This window comes from Mchenga conophoros, linkage group LG14, assembly GCF_057382185.1.
Source record: "Mchenga conophoros isolate Kocher_MC1m ecotype Shallow Benthic linkage group LG14, M_conophoros_male_GT1.1, whole genome shotgun sequence".
NCBI classification, from domain to species: Eukaryota; Metazoa; Chordata; class Actinopteri; order Cichliformes; family Cichlidae; genus Mchenga; species Mchenga conophoros.
In genome coordinates, this window is record NC_140539.1 from 20,577,714 (window position 1) to 20,598,238 (window position 20,525).

A 20,525-nucleotide genomic window follows, 5' to 3' on the forward strand; every position below is an offset into this window, starting at 1 on the left:
AGAGGAAGATTATTCCATAATTTGGGTGTGGCAATGGCAAAGGCACAGTCTCCTCTGGTCTTCAGCCGAGACCTAGGTTGCACTAAGAGCAGTTGACCGGATGATCTTAGTGCTCTCTTAGGGCTATACAGACAGAGGAGATCAGCTAATAATCAGGTGCCATATTATTTAGGATTTTATAAGTAAACAATAAGATTTTAGAATGTTTGAGAGCAGAATCAGGACTTATCATATCATCAGCTCCTATTGGAAAGAAAGCCTCATTGGACAAGATACTGGCCATCACAAGAGCAAACTACACTTCATACAGCAGGTTTTAGATCTCACCCAGGGTCAACACACCTGAATCAAATGATTAGTTCATTAACAGGCTTCTGGAGAACTTCAAGACATGTTGAGGAGGTAATTTAGCCATTTAAATCAGCTGTCTTGGATCAAGGACACATCTAAAACCTGCAGGACACCGGCCCTCGTGTACTGGAGTTCGACACCTGTGTCATACAGGGTAGTGTGCATGCTGCAACTGAACTTTAAGAATAAAAAACAGAGAGTGCCTTTTTGATGACAAGTTCTTTACCGTTACTCTGAAGAGGGCAGCTTATGTCAGAGATAATAACATAAAACAGGGGTCGGCAACCTTTTTGATGATGAGTGCCGTCTAAAATTTCCTCAGAAGTCAATGTGCCATATGATTGCATTAGCAATAAATTTAATAACACTCTACATGAACAGTTACACACTATATAAAACAACTTTACAGAATTATATTTGTTCACAGATGTTGGCAGTTGTCAGCGAATAATTATCCGCTATCTTGAAACAAAAGAAAGACACTTTTTATCCATAAGAGCAAATGAACTGTACAACAGAAAATGCAAATGCTTTTTATGGTATCCTCACAACAATGAAAACAAACACTGTTGCGACAGTGATGTACAGTCTTGTTGGTATATGTATGATTTCTATACATTTTACATCAGATAAAAACTTTGGTTGTAAAATTCAGATAATTATTTAATAAAAGCGAGATATTTTAAATGAGAATAAGAAAGAAAGGTATTTCTTTGTGGCCCCCTTTCCCTGTTAATGCCCTACCTGGCCCCCCTGGCAAAACTTTCCTAGACCCGCACCTGCACAGTTACCAGCTGTCAGCTGCTTAGAAAAGGATCCTGGTGTTATTTGTCTCTCAGAAACAGTTGATAACTTCAACTCATTCATGTCACCTAAAAGGTAAACCTGTTTCTCCATCACCTGTTCAGCTCTGATGATTCAGTAAGGACATCTCCTGGTTTCATCTTCATGTTTCCCTCTCACCACATATCCAAACCGATATCATAACCAGCAGCTTTTACATCTGTGGCTCCAGCAAACATCAGCTGATACTAGAAATCAATATTAAATAAATTCTAACAACAGCTGATCAAGCTTAAACGTGCTGCTGTTGTTTTTCTGCTGGTTTCCTCTTTCTGGCGCAAAGTGGAAGATAAACAAACAAGAGAGACGATCAGCTGATTATTGATCAGTTTCATGATTGAAGTAACAACAGGAGAGGCAGGGGGAGAGGATGAGAGAAGAAGAGGCAGCTGTGCAGCGTAAACACGCAGAATAACTCCAGCTTTGTGTCTTTTTCATTGTAGCTGAAGTCCGAGACAAACTGTTCCTTTTCAGCTCAATACGAAACGCGTAATATTTTCTCTGAATACGAGATGATTCCGTTTTATACAGGACGGTTGGCAACTCTACTAAATAACCTTATGAATACAATAAAGTTCACTATCAGTAACATCATAGCACCCACCCAGCAGTATAGAAACTCCGTCATGCTAGCTCACGCAGTACGAGTTATTGTAACTGACTGTAAAAAATCAGCACAACAAAAAATAAACTGCACCTAAACTTGGTTTATATATGACCCAGATAGACTGCAGGTCATAACTTCTTACCTGAAGTTCAGTTCACCTGACACTCGGACCGGCAGCCGCCTCGGGTCTCTCCTCCTCCTGCCTTCCCTCATCCACCTTCTGGCCTCTGTGGAAGCTCCGCCATAGCCACCACCAAACAACTGAGTTATTTTTACACATCGGCCAGCATCTGGCCAATCCACCACCTCTCATTGTTTATATCGTTACAAAAGACGAAACAACAAACAAACAAACAAACAAACAAAAATCATCGACCCATAAAAACAAAAAATCACATCGGTCCACCGGACAAATGCCGGGTATGCCCGATGGCCAGTCCAGCTATGGTCGTGCCATCAGTTAACCCTCTGCGTGCCAGCTGTGGCACGCGTGCCCAGGGTTGCCGACCCGTGACATAAAATATAAGATCATCAGATTGCCGACTGCCTGCATCTGAAGGCACACACAAAATTGTAGATATTGTATAAGATTGGCTGGCTCTGTTACGTTGCATGAAACTGCATTTCTAAACAGTGATTTTAGCATGTAGTTTGATGTATGACACATCAACATAGAGAGTGTGCTCTGGATTCAGTGTCTCCACCTCCCCTTTAAAAATCGTGACTACTCCCTATACCCTATTCTGACAGTGTATAGTCACTGTTCCCAACCTCTTGTGATACTGAAGAGGCATGCTACTGAACAAGGGCCAAAAATAGCCAGAACCCTTTAGCATCTAAAGACACAGCTCATCCAAAACCTGTCACTTAACCACCGATGAGCTCCTAACTCCTCTGGTAGAAATATGTGTAAAGCTTTCCTTGAGAATTCAAACTTTAACTACTCCACAGAAGACATGGCAATGCTTGAATATCATGTTCATCGTGGCCAAAAACCGCCAAGTATGGAATTCCTCCTAATCACCTATCAATATATGTCTTCAACGTTGCCCACATGAGTGCTGAAGTACCCCAATGGTAAAATCTCTACTAGTCCTTAGACAATTTCCTTTCCAGGATCTGACCTAAATTCTCCAAGAACTCCAAATACACTTAACTGCTGTTCATAGGTACACCGATACTTAGAGCCTTCCTCTCATTTCCCCTTTATGTTCTCAGGGGAAAACGCCAACTCAGCAGAATTCAGTGAGGGATTTTTGAGAATTCCCAGAGTGGCCTATTGCTATAAGCAACTACTGTATGGAAAAGGATATTCCAAGGCATCTCTAAAATTTCGATTCCAGAACCAAGCATGTATGTGGAGGCAACCTCAATATATATTAATTTAACTTCAGTTTGTTTATATATATCCAGATTGGGTATATGGTTAACATACCATATACCAAATCTGTGACGCCCTGTGTTGGCAGATCATCTTCTGCTGCCAATTCTGTACAGATTTAAAATAGAAAACAACAACAAAGAGCAAGAGGTCAGAGTCGAACCAGACCACACAGCTCTAGATTTACAACGTGTCTGGCCTCTGTTTTGATACACGGGGATGATTGTGAACTGTCAGAAGGCCAGAATCTGAGGTAAGACACAAGCAAAACCTCACACGTGCGCTCACACATACACATACAGACACACATAAGCAATGTCTTACATAACACAGTGAGTGATGGCAGCTGAGGACACAATAATACTGCCTTTGGCATTTGTCCTGTGAAAGTTGGACACAGAGGAAATCGGGTGAGTGGGAGAGAAAACAGAGGGACAGATTTTTTAAAAAGCAATTGAAAGTGAAAGAAAGAGAGAAGATGGGGCAGAAAAGGGGTGAACAAAGACAAGATTTAAAAAAAAAAGAAAGAAACAAGAAAATATTTGTTTGTTTGTTTCGCTACTACTGCCCATGGCCAGAGGCACAATACCCCAAGGGAAAATGTGGCTTTATGTTAATATTGCAGCCCAGTCAAAGCCACCCTTATCACCACCAGCATCAACTTCCGGAAAGAAACTGTAATGGGGTGCAAGGGAAAGAAATAATAACAACAGGAGCAAAACAAGAGTAAACATGAGAGCAGCTTTCCAATGCTGGGAATAGCTTCTGGACATAAAATTAAATAAATGAATGATCATGCTGAGTATGCCTCTAAACTTGTATAGTAGGAGAGAGAGCTAATGACTGTCATGTAGCAATGAGATGTAAAGAAAGCTAATTGCAACTGCAGCATTGAAAGGTGGGAGAGTGTAACAATGCAATTGAATAATGTAGTGCTATCTACTCTCGCTGAAGTTAAATGTGTGACAGTAACAGAATTGGTGTATAGGTTTAAGCAGGGGTTAAACTGGGCTAGGAGTTATCTAATAGGCAGGTTAATACATTATACTGCGTGTCCCTGTGGTGCGTTCATGGCGCGCATGTCAAAACTGTGTTCTCGTTACTTTTGCATCAATCTAACACTACTGAGGAGGACTGAGCATAAATGGACTAATGTCTTCAGGTAAATTTCAAATGCAACTGTTCAAACAGCTCCACAAAAATCACCAGATACAAATGCTTTCTCTGCTACTTGGCATATTATTGTGTCTTTGCAGCTAAATATACAGTTCGTCTATTTCCCGGGGAGGGAAAGAGTTATGTTTGACACTGTGGTGAAGTTTACAGTAATGCACTATGCTTGACTGGTACAGAGCAGGCTGTGGTGTGAGGTTACATCAAGGGTAGCAGCCATCAATTTAAATTTAAGGTAAGTATGCTGATTAGATTCTCTCACCAATTTCGACCTTTCATAACAGCTGTATAGTGTCTAGAGGTTGAAAATCAGGTTAACATGAAATCTCATATCATGTTGAATTCAGTTTGCTAAATCCACAAAGAGCAGAGCATCTTAGAGCAGCAGCATCACGGGCCAGCTCATCACAACCTGTATAGAAATTAAACTCTAATGGAGCTTACAATGCACATTATTATGTGACTTATTTCTAAGTGATTCTTTTCCACATGTTGCAGCCCTACACCCAATTTTTAAGCTCCTCCACCTGCCAAATCCCACTTTAACCCCTGGGTTTAGGTGGGTCTTCTTGCCGCCTCTGTGGGAATAATAGGTGAGAGAGAAAGAATCTCAATTTCTTTTTCCAATTTTTTGGGTTTTTTTAAAAAAAAAAAAACAACAACAACAGCTTTTTATTAGCCTTTTAAACTGTTTCATGTGTAACATAATTAGTGAGCCAATGACATGTGTTAGCTTAAGGGTGTAGCTGTTCTTTGTAAAATAAGATCAAAAAATAAATAAATACACTACTACTACTGTTGATAATAATATTAACACAGTCATTGAAAGAAACGTTGGTCTATAACACAGATGTAACCAGACTACCAGACTGTTAACTAGGGAATCATGGACCATCAATGCAACCGTTTCCTTAAATTCTCATCTAACTTAGGAGTTCGGGCTGAGTGCTGAGGATAACTAGTAAGATGATATGATTGTGATCGTGTGCTGATATCAGAGGCATGAGTGACGACAGCATGATATAGTAAAAAGAGAAAAAAAAATTCAGTCAAATCTGAGAAATGGAGTTGCAGAATCTTTTTTTTTTTTTTTGTTTCCCAACTTTCAGCATCGATATCGTGGCATTTATCCCAATTTCAATAGCAAAGGTACAATGAATGTATGACGCAGAGAAGCAGAAACAAACATTCCTGCCTTGGATATTTTATTTATTTATTTATAGTTTTGCTTTTTGTTTTTTAATGATCATGAATTGGGGAAATCATCAAAAAGTGTATTTTGGTTAAACATTAAGAGGCTTGTCATATATATTTGGTCAAAACAAGTCATAGCATAATTGGTTTAGCTTAAATTTCCATGTGCGTAAACTTTTTTTTAATCAAAATAGTCATTTCTACCTAACTATAAATGACTATTTTTCTCACAGAAATTACTAAAATGTAAGTAATGTGATGTAGTTCAGCTGTCTATTGTGTAGGACTGCAACGATTCATCGATGATGGCACAGTCTGTTTGCACACCACGAAGAAGCAAAGAGGCGGAGCCTCAGGTTGAGGGAAAGAAAACGTGTTTCTAACGTCCAAAACAGCAGCGATGTTCCTGTAATCACCATTAAAACCTTCACTGGTAGAAAGCGAGCGGGAATCCTTCACCAAAGCACCTAATCAACAAACTCCGACATGAAGAAAAGCGAACAATCCACCGCTGTTTGTTTTACACAGCGTAAAATCTGCAGTAAGTCTCCAGATGTATTAAAATAAGCAGATGATCTGATAACTTTGTTTGATACCAGACTAGTTAAATTATAGAGCTTGCTGAAGGTTGAAGGCAGCCGTCCTATTTTATATGGAAGTTTACCTGCAGCAAGCAGGGGTGAGTCTAAAGGGGGGCATGGGGTGTACTAGACCACATGTATTTCAAGGCTTTCATAGCATTTTTCCAGACTGAAACAATATAACATATAGTATTAATTAAATTGCATTTATATTTAAAAATATAAAAAGAAAAGATTTTTTTCATAATTGTTTCTAAAGTTTGGACACTGAATCATTGTTATATATATTGTTGCCTGACCCTCTGCAGGTACTTGGTGGTTGCAGCCTTTCTAGCGGCCTCTTCATGGTTCCCATTTGCCTGCGGGATCCCCAGGTACTTGTAACTGTCCTCTATGTCTGCAATGTTGCCTTCTGCAATGATGCATCACCACCTGGTATGGCAACAGCACCGCCTACAACTGCAAAGCTCTCCAGCGAGTAGTGCGGTGCTCTGAACGGATAATTGGAGGTGAGCTTCCCTCCCTCCAAGACATCTACAGGAAGCGCTGCCTGAGGAAAGCGGGGAGGATCATCAAGGACTCCAGTCACCCCAGCCATAAACTGTTCAGACTGCTTCCATCAGGAAGGAGGTTCTGCAGCATCCGGTCCCGTACCAGCAGACTGAGAGACAGCTTTTTCCATCAGGCCATCAGACTGCTGAACACGTCATAGACACCTCAGCTTCACTACTGGAACTTCAACATTATGCACTCCACACTGTATATAAATGCCACTTGTTTTGCACATATTCAACTCTGTATATTTTATATATTTTATTATTATTATTATTATTATTATTATTATTATTATTATTATTTTTTTTTTTTTTTTTTTTTACTATTTAATTTGTAAAAATGTATACACACACACACACACACGTAGGAAAATATTTAGTATACACATCCAGAAATGCATACACTATTATATATTGTACATATATTTATTAGTTTCAGGTTGGCCATTCTTGTATTTTGCTCGTTTGTGTTGTTGTGTTTGCACATCTCTGTTGCTTGTGGGGCTCGCACACAAGAATTTCACTCGCATGTGCTGTGCCAGTGTGCCTGCACATGTGATGTGACAATAAAAGTGATTTGATTTGATTTGATTCTGGTAGTTCAATCCCCTCAGTTCTGACTACCTTCCCTCTCTTTGATACCATCCGACTACACTTCTCCAGTCCGAACGACATTCCAATGTCATTGCTGTATAGCCTGGTAGTGTGGATCAGTGAATCGATGTCTCGTTCACTCTTGGCATACAGCTTGATGTCATCCATGTACAGGAGGTGGCTGACAACTGCTCCGTTCCGTAGTTGGTATCCGTAGCCAGTCTTGTTAATGATCTCACTGAGGGGGTTCAGGCCTATGCAGAACAGCAGTGGGGACAGAGCATCTCCTTGGTAGATCCCGCACTTGATGGTGACTTGTGCTATGGGCTTGGAGTCGGCCTCTAATGTTGTACGCCACATCCCCATTGAGTTCCTGATGAAGGCTCTTAGGGTCCCATTGATCTTGTACAATTCTAGGCATTCCAGTATCCAGCTGTGGGGCATTGAGTCATAGGCCTTCTTGTAATCAATCCAGGCAGTGCACAGGTTGGTCAGTCTGGTCTTGCAGTCTCGGCTGATTGTTCTGTCTACCAGTAGCTGGTGTTTTGCGCCTCTGGTATTCTTGCCAATTCCTTTCTGTGTCCCGCTCATGTATTGACCCATGTGCCTGTTCATCTTAGCCGATATGATGCCTGACAGGAGCTTCCATGTAGTACTGAGGCAGGTTATTGGTCGGTAGTTGGAGGGGACCGGTCCCTTCTTGGGGTCCTTGGGGATCAGGACCGTCCGGCCTTCAGTTAGCCATTCCGGGTGTCTCTCGTTAACTAGCAGCTGGTTCATTTGTGCTGCCAGACGCTCGTGGAGTGCAGTCAGCTTCTTCAGCCAGTAGGCGTGAACCATGTCGGGCCCTGGTGCTGTCCAACTCTTCATACTGGAGACCCTTTCTTGGATATCTGCCACTGTGATGGTTACTGGACCCTGTTCAGGGAGGTCGCTGTGGTCTGCCCTCAGATCCTCTAGCCACTGAGCATTGCATCCTTCTCCCATATGCTCTTCCAGTATTGCTCCGTCTCCAGCCTTGGTGGTGCTGTTCTCTTATTGTTCCCTTGCCACTGAGAGTACACCTTTGCTGGTTCTGTGGAGAACAGCTGGTTTATTCTCCTGCCTTCTATTTCTCTGGTGTACCTCCTCAAGCGGCTGGCCAAGGCTGTGAGTCTTTGCTTGGCAGTTTCCAAGGCCTCAGGTATGGACAGCTTGCTGTATTTCTTAGGCACCTTATTTGTCGCACCTTTCTGCAACTCCGTTAGTTGGCTAACCTCCCTCCGTGCTACTTTGATCTTGCCCTCTAGCCTCCTTCTCCATGGAGGGTACTGCCCCTTGTCGCTGTTCAACTTGTGGCCAAGCTACTACTGCCGTATTGTAGATCAGCTTGTTAGTGTCGGTAATTGTGGTTGTAGGTATTGCCCGTAGTGCTGCATTAACATCATCTAGCAGACCGTCTGAGGGTACTTCACGTAATCTTGGTAACCGGCTACGGGGGATCCAGGTTCCAAGCTTGGCCATGATCCTATTTTTCAGGTCAGTTCCTCTCGCACTCAACGATCCTTCTCCTATCGCACTTTGGGGCTATGTACCCAATCTCGGGTGGGGGTGATGATATCGCCCCCCTGACCTGGCGTCCTGACTCCTCCTTGCCGTAGCATTTGTGTTGTACCTCGTCAATCTCTAGCTGTGAGAGCAGTCCCTTCTTTCGAATGTTGGAACACTGAGCTACTAGTTGTTTCGCCGTCATTGTGGATGTTGGGTATCGAAGAATCCATAGGTCCCTCATCCTATTCATGTAGCCCCTTCCGCCGGGGTTACTTGCGTAGTAGCATTCCAACAACGCCCTGTTTTCGTCTCTTGCCCACCGATGCCTTCTTGTTGATCCGGGCGACGTCCGAGCCGGCATGCCTTCATGTTTATTTGTCTCGCTCATGTCTGCGGTAGGCTCGCTTAGCATAGGGGGTCTAGCCTTAGGACCCTTACTGGATACAGACGCCCCAGGCAGGAATCGAACTTGCGATCCTCTGTTCCAAAGGCATGTAGTCTAACCACTACGCTATCCAGCTGCTATTATATATACATATATATACATATATTAGGGGTGCAACGATATTCGTATCGATATTGAACCGTTCGATACAGTGCTTTCGGTTCGGTACGCATATGTATCGAACAATACAAAATTTGTAATTTATTTTATCAACTTTCCTTCTGACGATGCTGTCTGTGTTGAGCGCTCAGTGAATCTGCGTTCGACTACTCCGCCTAGGCTCGACAGTGCAGCCTAGGCGGAGTAGTCGAATGCAGATTCACTGAGCGTTCAACACAGACAGCATCGTCAGAAGGAAGAGCGCAGGGCAAGCTAGCGAGACAGAAGTTAAGCTCCCCTTGCAACATGGCCCTCCCCCACCCTCATTCAGATCTGGCGTTTGGAATTATTTTGGTTTTCATGTGACGTATGACCCTGAAGGTAAGCGCGTCATGGACTAAAGTAAAACAGTATGTTGGATGTGCCATGCAATGCTCAATTACATGGGTGGGAACTAGTGTGTTAACGAGCAGTTAGCTCGTTAACGTGTTGGCCGTCTAGCCCCATGCACGGGGCGATCAGCGTAGCTCGTTAACGGAGATTTGCCGTGTTGTGGCGTTAAGGTCATTTCAACGAGATTAACCTGAAAGCACTAGTGGGAACACAACGAATATGACTGCACATTTACGCCGACATCATCCTAGTGCAAAGACAAAAACAACAAGCATGCTACTAACTTTAGCCGAGTCATTTAGACAGCTGTTAGCACAGGATTCTCCTTATATGTTTAATATGCTGCTGAGAATATAGCCCAGAAGAAGCGGATAGTATAGCTTTTATTTTGGAAAGAGACATTTCTCTGTAATAAACTCTCTTTTCCAAAGATGAGTGATTCCTCGATCAGATAAAGGGCTCGCAATATCGCTAGCCCGACGTCCCGGGGCTAGCGATTTTTTTCAGTCGGGCTACCAAAATCTATCTCTGCCCTGCCCGTCGGGCTATCGTAGGACGGAAAAATATATGTCAATGCTTTTGCATTCTTTCAGAAATGTAGCTGGGTAATTATGTCATTGGCATCGGTGAGCCACTGTCAATATGTGACATATTGCAATCGCGTTTGAATTTGCGCTTGTTTTTTTGCTTTCACTTTGCAATCGCGCGAACTGTGTATAGAGAGCGACAGCACTGATCTGTGAGTGATGATAATTTGTGGGGTTAGGGTTAGGGTTAAAAAAGAAGGGGGAAAAAGGACTCATTACAAACTAAAATAAACCCGTGAGTTATTTTAAACATCAGAAGCAAAATATCATGGTAGTCTCTCATGCATTGTTTCATGTCCACTTCCCCATCATTATAATAACTTCAGACCCATTTCTGAAAGAGCAGGTATGCCAGAGTATCTCTCTTCAAAGCACTTTAGCAGTCAGTGATGCTCTTCTGTCAAAACAGAATACAGCAGGTAAAGACAGCTTTGCATTCTTATGCCTAGATGAAACCTGCCGCGTGTGTCTGCAGCGTGTATGTGTGCGTGAGCGAGACGTGTATGTGTGCATTATGAGGGATAATGGAAGGGAAAAACACTCCCAGATGCATGTGATGCAATTATATCCTTGATTATCTGATTGGGTAATCCACAGACAGGCTGGAGGCGTCCAAGATAAACACAGTGTTGGCAGACTGTTGACCAAGCATAAACCACGACGAAGGACACGCATACAGTCTTACGCAGACACACACACCTGTATTTGAACATGCACTCAACAACATATAGATATTGTGAATACTATTTAAATAATATTCTATTTAAACATTTAAATACTTTAAATGATGAAACATATTTTCCCATAATTTTTTTAGCTAAAATAAAAAAGCTAACAATTTAAATACATACAACAATAATTAGACTGACTTTAGCCGTTAAGATGTTAATGGTCCAGTTTTAATATGTAAATGCATTTTTTTGCAGGAAATGTTGCCACTGAAAAATCGTTGTTGTTTTTTTTCATCAAAACTTTAGAAATATTTTTTACATCACTTTGCAAGCTCAAGAATCACCCTGAACCCACAGTATATTTTTAACAGGTTTTGGAGATGCCAGGATGATCTGATGCCGGTTGTTGAAAAGGTAAATCCCTCGTATTTCCAGATAATTCTGAAAACATTAAGGAGAAGGGCATTCTTTAAGCTAGTTGGGTCACCAGTACTCCAACACTGCTTGTGCTGCTGTGTAGCTCCCAGGTACGTCAGTAGGTGTTAACTAAGTCTGTAAACCCAGGGCACAGCAATGAAAGAGATGCACAGATGCCAGCAATTCCTGCATAAATACAGTTTTAAAAATGTACCTCTGCTTATGTCCTCGCTGATCCAAACTGCCCATGCTCTGCGTCCACAGAGTAAAGGGAAAGCTGAACAACAAAGAACACTTAAATGTGTGATGTGTGAGGTGGCGTGTTGGGTTTTTCGTGAAGGCTTAAACTGACAAATGTCATGAAAGTAAAGTGTGTAAGAGTGTTTACTGTAGGGGAAGAGAGAAGCAGACATACCTGCAGACAGATGTATGGACAGGTCTAGAGTCTGCTTGTCAATGTTGCCCCCTGCCCAGGCCAACCACCCTCCCCTCACCCCTCCTCACCTCTCACCAAACATATTTTGGAGCTAAAACACACCATTGAATCGAGTAACAAGGCAATCCTTGTCCAGCGCCACCAAACCTCATCTGGACAGCCAGCAGGGAACCCACTGTATGTGCGTGTGTGTGTAAGCGCGTGTACAGTATACAGAAATGACCAGAAAAGGTTAAAATTATTTGCTGTTGCTTTTAAAGAGCAAGCTGCGGAGGCCACTCTATTGCACACACTTTCTTTTGCTCTTGCTCTTTTCCCCCTGCCCTGTGTTCTCTCTCCCTCTCCCTGGAGGCATGTGGCACTGGGCCATCTTCACCTTACATATGCACAAACACATTAAAAACACATACGCAATAACTGCCAGGCAAACTATAAGCAGTCAGTACGAACTTGCCTCAGCTGTGTGTGAGTCCATGTGAGCGTTCAGAGCAAAGGTGTGTTTAGAACAGAAGCAAAGAGGTTGAACACGAGGATCAGATAGTTGTCCTTTTACAATCAACACTTAAGCGGAGCTTGGCAGAGAATCTCCTCTCACTCCCACGTTTTGCCTCGCTGTAAACTGCAAATCTTTCAACACTCCTCTTATACCCCACATTAACTCCAGCTACCCCCCACCCCCAGCTTTTTAAAGCTCTTTGTCACGCACACACACGCACGCACGCACGCACGCACGCACACATATTCACCCATGTCTCGGTGCTACCCATGGATAGATACACCCTGTCCTGATTCAACTCTTTCAATCACTTTTCTTCAGGAAGTCTGTTTTCACTGTTTTATCACTATGACTACCTTCCCTGTTTTTCAGTGTGTCTTTTTAATAGTAAAGGAGTATATATGTTTATAACTGAAATGTAGTGATATATAAACAGTAATATCTAATCAAGACTGTTAAGTTTCCTGCTCACACTTTTTCACTTTATGCACAAATATAACCTTTTGGGGTTTTTTTCTTTGAGGTACTTAAATTACTGCTGTTTAAATGTTACTATAATCTAGTAGAAAACACTGTAGAGCTGCTCAGGTATAGCAAAAAAAATTTTTTTTTTTTAATGTATAGTTATAGTAATGTGTGAAAGTCTTGAGCCAGCCCTCATTATTTTATAGTTTGCATGCACTGAGTCAGACATTTCTGTAAAATTTAAAGTGGTCTCGAGCAATAGTTCTCCAGGAGATTGACTTCCTTTTCACTCATTTTCAGTCCAACATGGTCAGTACCTGATTATGTTGAGAGGATTTCATGAAGCCACTTAACCTCAATTTCAATAAATTTGAAATTGGAACTGAGAATCCCTCCAAATTATGGAGATAGAAACATATGGTCAGATTTTCCAGTACCATCTGGGAAGTATTGGAATGGCAATAGCTTAATTTTTCAGCATGACAATAATTCCAAACATACTGTCAGTGCAGTAAAACCATACCTGGATAGAAAAGACACAGTGGAATATTATCAGTCCTGCACTGGCATCCCCAGAGACCTCAACATTACTGAAGCAGTGTAGGATGACTGACAGAAGACAGAACAAAAAGGCAGTCACCATCCAAAGAAGAGCTTTAAATGTCCTTCAAGACACCTGGAGAATTATTCCTGAAGATCACTTAAAGAAATTACAAGAAACCGTGCCTAAGAGATTTCAGGCTGTCCTGAAGAATAAAGGTGGTCATACCAAATTTTAGAATTTTAAACTCTTTTTACCTCATACACTGTATTTCCATGTATTTTTGCACAATGTTCAATAAACTGCCGCACCTTTTTCCCATTTTCCTAACAAAGAATAAAGAAATGGAGAGTGGCCCAAGACTTTTCCACAGTGCTATATGTTTTCATAATCTTTTCATCTACTATACACAGCACAGTAAGTCCAACATTTTTTCAGGTGTACTGTGAGATAAATCAATGACATACACAACCTTGCACAGCCTTATTATCTAATGGCCCAGGCTGATTGGAGAATTGCAACTCTCAGGTCATGCAGGCCTAAAGACCGATCAATGTTGCCCTGATAACTGCCAGTCCTTAGAGAAATACATGCATTCCCCGACGGCTTAGCTTGCTGGTCCCACAGAGGGCGCTGCACTAAAAACCTCCTTGTGATTTCTTTGGAGACCAGCAGATTAGCACGGCCACCTTCAGTTTTCATGGAAGACTCCAATTCGTCTGTAAACACTCACTAACTTATCATAGAGCACCAGTGAGATGCAACCCGGAAACAGCATCCGTTCCCCTTCAAAGTAAAAGTTGCAACTTTTGAAACATGTTGGTTTTGGTGGTAAGGCACAAATTCTACACTGAAGGTGAAGCTTCTCTGTTTCCAGTTTGCAGTAAATATACATATAGGAAAATGAACACACGTGAAAATGGCAGGGAAGCTCAGCTAACCATATTAAACAGCTACACTGACATCAGGGAATTGTCTAATTATTATGGAAGTGGCTATTTCTATAAATACAGTTGCTGTTTACAGGTGACATCTGCAACAACAATAAATAACAAAACATGAGGTATACTCAAACCAACAAGCCCACAACTCGTGTTTTTTATAGCGTCTCAGTTTGTATACGGTTTATTTGTCCTAATAACAAGGTTCACTGAACCATAATCCTATTATATTTGCACTGCAAAGCTTTAACACAGTTTCTGATATTGTACAGTCATCTGTGCTTTTACTGGCAATTATTGAGAAGATAAAAACTTGCTGTATTATCTATGCATTTTAAATGATTTTAAAAACTCTCCATCATTATCCTATAAAAGAAAAAATACTGTATGTTAAGACTGGATGCCATTCAGAGTAAGAGCGCTCTGGCGACTGGAGCTGGTTGTGTCTCCCTGGAAATGTATGTGCGTCAGTGAGAGAATGTGGGCCTTCCCTCAAATAGATTTCAGAGCACATGTTTCTGCTTTAGAATCTGTCTCTCTCCCGCCTTTCCCCTCCTGTTTGACACAGATACTTTATATGGTGAAGAGATTATGAAAATGATTTGAACAAGAGAGCAACCTTAATCGTGATATAAAGTAGTGAAATTAGCCTCGGGTGAAACAATGTGCAAATATTTCAGTAAACCCATATTGCTGCTATGCAACTGAAAAAGCAAACACCGCCATAAAAAAATAAATAAAATAAATGTAAATATTACGCTGCTTATCGACATACTTATGGTTGTTGTCATGTTGCACACAGCAAGTGTTTGTCAGCTGCATGCAACCCAACAAACAAAATACTATTCCCCAAAATCCCCCATCCCACTGAGACCCTGGCTAAAAGACAAACAACTCCTGTCAAAACACAAGGCCTCTGTGTGGAGCTGATCCAGAAGGATCATAATGGATGTTAAAATCATCAAATATTATAAACTCCTTTGTATGGACAGCAGAAACCAACAGGCTTTAACGTAGTGGTGCATCAGCAGGAGAATTAATCCCATTCACTTTAGAGAAAAAAAAATACTGAAATAAAGCCATGGAGCTGAGCCAATGCTATTTCCCAGCTTCCTGTTCAGCAGAGTGCCTGTCTTGCCTCTGGCTTGGCAGGCTGCACCAGCCTGCTTCATAAATACTGCACAACCAACGCTTGATGAAAACGCCCGCTTCTCTCAGGTACAACTGCACTCTGGAGAGCTTCATTTTCTACAGTATGGATAAACTGTGAGCATCTGTGTCAAAGAGAGGCTCTGAGATAAAGGCCGCAACCTCAAAAATGTGCTTGATTTTTAATATAACCTCATTTTGCTTCTGGAAATTTACCTATGTAATGTGTGTGGCTAAAACAAAAACCAGTGCTAACCCCAGGTGGCCCTCCGGTGACCTGGTGGAAGTTTAAGAGGTTTAAGAGCAATCCAATTGCTTTGAATTTCTTTCTCTTTTTGTGGCGTACATCTGTGTCCGTGCGTCGGTCCTACAGATTACACCCAGTGGGAAAAGGTTAAAAGAGGACGCGCTGTCCTCAGCATCTGGTCAGTTAAAAAAATTTTCATTGTTTTTTTTTTTAACTCTCAGAATTCAATTTGTCACTATTCCTGTTCCAAACATGGTGACCAGAATGGGTAATGGAGCTCTTCTAATAGTACAGATAGTCCACTAACTCACTGTTCCCTAGATACCAATTAGCAGTGAACATCCCAGCATCACGAGTCAGACAGCTGATGTGGGAACAGCTTGACGTGAGAGAATGAAACTTGTGTGTTGGGACAATGTGGGTGAGTCCAGATTAGTAAACTGTGAAAGGTGTATTCCCTTTGCTATTTTGGGGCACTTGGTGGCTCACCATCACCCACACTGAGTTCATCTCAGGTAAACACAAATTTTAGGCTTCTGTGAGACAAAATGTATCTATGGCAATTCAGTCTAACATGGATATATAGCTAATTATAATAATGTTTTATAATGCAAAAGTCAGGAAGGAAACGTTCTTTTTAACAGGGCATTAATGAATGTTTTGATTCTCCTTAAAAACATCAAACAGTCTCAGTAAAATCACAGAAAACAGCACCTGTATATTTTTCTCCAGAAAGCAATATGAGGTACGCTCCCTCTTCCACAGGACAAATATAAATAATAGAAAGCTACAAAGTGTGTACAAAGTACCAACGTTTTTGTGTGGACGTACAGAAAGCACCATCATCCACTGTGATTACACCATAAACCAAGCCATTTAACTGCTACTGTTAAGCTTTTCTTTCTCTGCCATGTTTCCTTTCTCTCTCTATTCTCAAAATCTACAAATGAGATCAGGGTAAAGTTGAAGAAAAAGAGCAGCGTAATCAGGATTATGCTGCTTCTGTAGCTAAGCCATACATGGGTGACTGTGACACAAGCTCACCCACTCGGGATGATCACCGAATCCCCACTGTGAAAACACCAGCATGCCTCCCTATTACTATGCACCATGTGGTGACACTTTCAGTTGAAAATAAGTGGCTTCATATAACATTCATTTTATCTCAGCTTGCCGGTGTAGGACATAAGAACCAAAAAGAAGGAGGGGGGCAAAGACGGGCGAAGAACATTCAAACAAGGTAGCATCCATGAGTGTGAAGGGATGGATGTTTGGAGGTTGGAGCACTGTTCTAAGAAGAAGGCACCATCTGTGATATATTAAAAACTTAACATTACTTAACATGTATTTTTTAAGTCACATTAAGTTTTAATCACATTAAGTCACATTATTTTGTATGTATGTTTTATTTAAATTTCCCGGTTTTAGTATATATATATATATATATATATATAATCACAAGCTGTGAGCCATTATTCACAATCCCTTATGCTGCCATAAAGATAATATGTGTAAAAAGTCTGACACGGCACCACGGGCCTGCAAGCTGGAGAAGCAGAGGCTTGCAAAAATATTTACATGTGACTTCACACCTATGCACGCGAATACAGACACACACACACAGGCACGCGGTAACTTGGCGTGATAAATACACCATCCATTTCCTTATCAGCAGCCCCAAACAGAGCACAGCACAACTATGATGACCAAATGAACAACGTCAGAGTAGGCTCAAGGTAAACATCGGTGTTTAAAGGGATGTACAGGATCGTGAAATTCAAAAGACCAAAGCACCAAAATACTACATTAACAAGCATCTTGGGAAAACACAGATGTGGCCCTGCATGGAGCAAACAGGTCATCAAAACAAGTGTTATTATAGTGTCTTCGGCCTATTCCGTTTTGGCCCAATGTTTAAAAAAAATGCATGTAAAGCTCTCACACATGCCATCAGAGAAAGAGGGGGACTCGAAAGCATTACATGCCAGTGGTTGAAAGTTCCTAAGCAAATCAGTAACAAAACAGCCAGTAAGGTCCGGTCCAAAGTTACATCTTACCTGGTCCCGCGGAATGCAAGGCAGCGAAGTCCTGCGGTGGGACTTGCTGTTGCTCTGACTGTGAGCCATCATTTCCGAGGCCGCTATGGAGCTGGACCTCCGTCTCCTTTTGAAGACAGGGATGTCCTCCTCCTTCGCCCCGGTCACAGAGCCACAGCACCCCGTCCCGCTGGTCCCTGAGGCCGGCAAGAGCCGGTCAGCATACCTCGCAAGCAAAACCCCCAGCAGCCCCAGCAGGTAGGCCAGGTAGGGTCTCCAACTGGCCCGGACTCGACTCAGGGAGACAAGTGAGACGGTCCTGATGACGCTAATGAAGACGAGGATGGACACTCCCTGACCCAGCCGGACGACCAGCAGAGCCCCGCTGCCTAGGCAGCCGAGGACTACCAGGGTTGCGGAGAAGGACAGCAGCTGCTCCTCGGCGCCGCACAGGAGGGAATGCGCCGCGGCTTCGCCCAAGTGGCACACCGCTAACAGAAACAGCGCGGTGCGGATGAGTACTCCGCAGCGAATCAGATACAGCCCTACCCAGAAGAAGGCACATACGAGTGTAAAAGCGGGGGAGACGCAGTAACACACGCTCAAAAGCAGCTCGATAGCGCAGCCCGCCGCGAAATGAAGACGAGGGTCGGAGCCGCTGCTATTTCCGTTGGTCCTGCTGCCTGCATCCCAGTCGACCAATCTGAGCAGCAGAGCGAGAGTAACGGAGATGGAGGCAACGCAGACCGCAGACGACACTCCTCGGCAAGTCCATGTCACGGCGAGTCTGAGCCACGACGACTGGCACCCTGCGTCCTGGAACAGCGGGGTGACACATGTCTTCACGTAGCCGTTGCGCTCCAACGCCGCCCGGGGATATTTTTCAGGAGCGCTCCTTGATGAACCTCCGTCTGCCTCCAAGGCCATCGTTATCAGTCAAGCGGCATAAAAGAGATAGATTTAGTCCCTGTGTGGGTGTTTTAGTTTGCACATACCACCAAGAACTCTTTATTTTATTGTATTTCTGTGCACCAAAACTCAGGACTACCCCAACTCTAAAGTTTGCATATTATTTAAAAAGCGCAAAACTGAGAGGTCTACACAACTTTTCATTTAGTTTGGTGCTTCAGGACGTCCCTGTTATATTTGTTCCACTATTGGGTTGACTGTGTTAGTCAAGCAGTGAACCAAAAAAAGAAAGAAAAAAAGGCAACCCCTGGCGTTTCACACATCTAGGCCACTACCCCAACTCCTCTACATGTTTTTTCTCTCTCCTTTCCCTCAACCTCTCCTCGTCTCTCTCTCTCTCCCCTCCCACTAGAAATTATCCCCCCTTTTTCCTTTTTTTTTTTTTTTGCCGCTCCGGTGATTCCTCCATCACGTTTTGGCTCTTCCCCTCCTCCGTGTGTTTCTGCTGTTCATTCTGCAGGCTGCGGTCTCGCCCTGGATGTGACTCAGTTCGCAGTGGATGGATGCCATGTTTATACGAAGATTTCCTGGCTTGTTCGGGAAGATGGAGCGGGTCATTACGAGAATTGACTATAACAATCCTGTTATACATTTTAGAAGTCTTGTGCACTGTAAATATGACAGAACACCAAAACGTGGATGTCGTGCTATGCACACTGGTACCATGCAGCTTTAAACAATATCATTCATCAAGCTTTCAATCTTTCATGACTTAATTATTTATTTACCTTCGCTTTCATTGCTGTGCGCACTGTGTACCTCTAAAAACACGCAGTGAAATGAAAAGCACAGTCCAAAAAAAGAGAAAATGCTTTCCTCTGTTAGTAATCTTGCGACCCATGTTTTTTTTTTCTTTCTTTTTTTTTCCGGATTAAAATCCTAAATCACATCATCCTGTGCCTCCTGTGTGGCAGACCGGGACAGGGCAAGTTAGCGGCCTTCACCTGTTTGGCCTACATTTTGTGAGAGGATTTAGAAGGAGACTGCATCTGCATAATGCTATTGTAATTCTCACATATCTTTCTGTAAAAATACTACAACAACAACACTGGCAAACTGGGGTTCTTTAAGATGTAAAGCAGTACAGATGTTACCGAAAGACAAAGAAGTCATAAGCAGACAATTAATAAACTGGGTGCAGTTTGTTTTGTGTGTAAATGCATCAGGTAAATATGAGGCCTATCCTTCCCCACATTGGTAGTTTGTGCTGTAACTTTGGTACGTTATTTCCACTGACACTGGTGTTACACAACATGGGTCGGTGCAATCAGTCAAGTGCAATCAGGGTATAAATCTTGGGTTTTAGTCATCCTATCGCAGTGTGCTGGGAAAATTTTTCCAGCACAAATTGTTCATCGGTATTTAAGCTGGTTAGTATGTCAGAACAAGAGATTAGATTGTTAAGTTTGACTCCGGCTGTTTATTCTGGTTGATTGTGTTCCACAGCGGCCGTCAGCATTACAGCTAAACTGAACTGGTCAAAGGAAATCACCACGTACACTCATTTTGTTTAACACGCACTAGTCTCCAACTCGCAACCATGTCAAAGAAAACGAATAAAAACTGAGATGTGTTCCTGTACAGGGTACAGTATGCTGGCCCCTGCAGGGGACACACAATAAATCACATTTGGCAAAGGTAGCCATGATAATAACATTCCTCGTCCTTTCCTCTTGGAAACATTGTCCAGACACCCTTCTCCAGGTATACTGAGGAAGTGTAGTAACGATGTCATCTATTACTGGTAAGTGTTGGAGGACAACTGGATGTGAGCATATGGTTTGGTTTTATTGAGTTATCTGTAGCATGGTCGGTTAATCAAACT

The 20,525-nt window shown here is 42.4% G+C and overlaps 1 protein-coding gene across 1 annotated transcript in view; it reads right to left on the bottom strand.

Moving 5' to 3' along the window:
• The window catches only part of LOC146559641 (cGMP-inhibited 3',5'-cyclic phosphodiesterase 3A-like), a 72,326-nt gene extending 53,562 nt beyond the window's left edge, over positions 1-18,764 (bottom strand). The window contains exon 1 of the mRNA XM_085243285.1: positions 17,753-18,764. Coding sequence (XP_085099411.1) covers positions 17,753-18,658 — 906 coding nt within the window. The 5' untranslated portion in view covers positions 18,659-18,764. The remainder of the gene's footprint in view (positions 1-17,752) is intronic.
• Between the last annotated feature and the right edge of the window lie 1,761 nt (positions 18,765-20,525).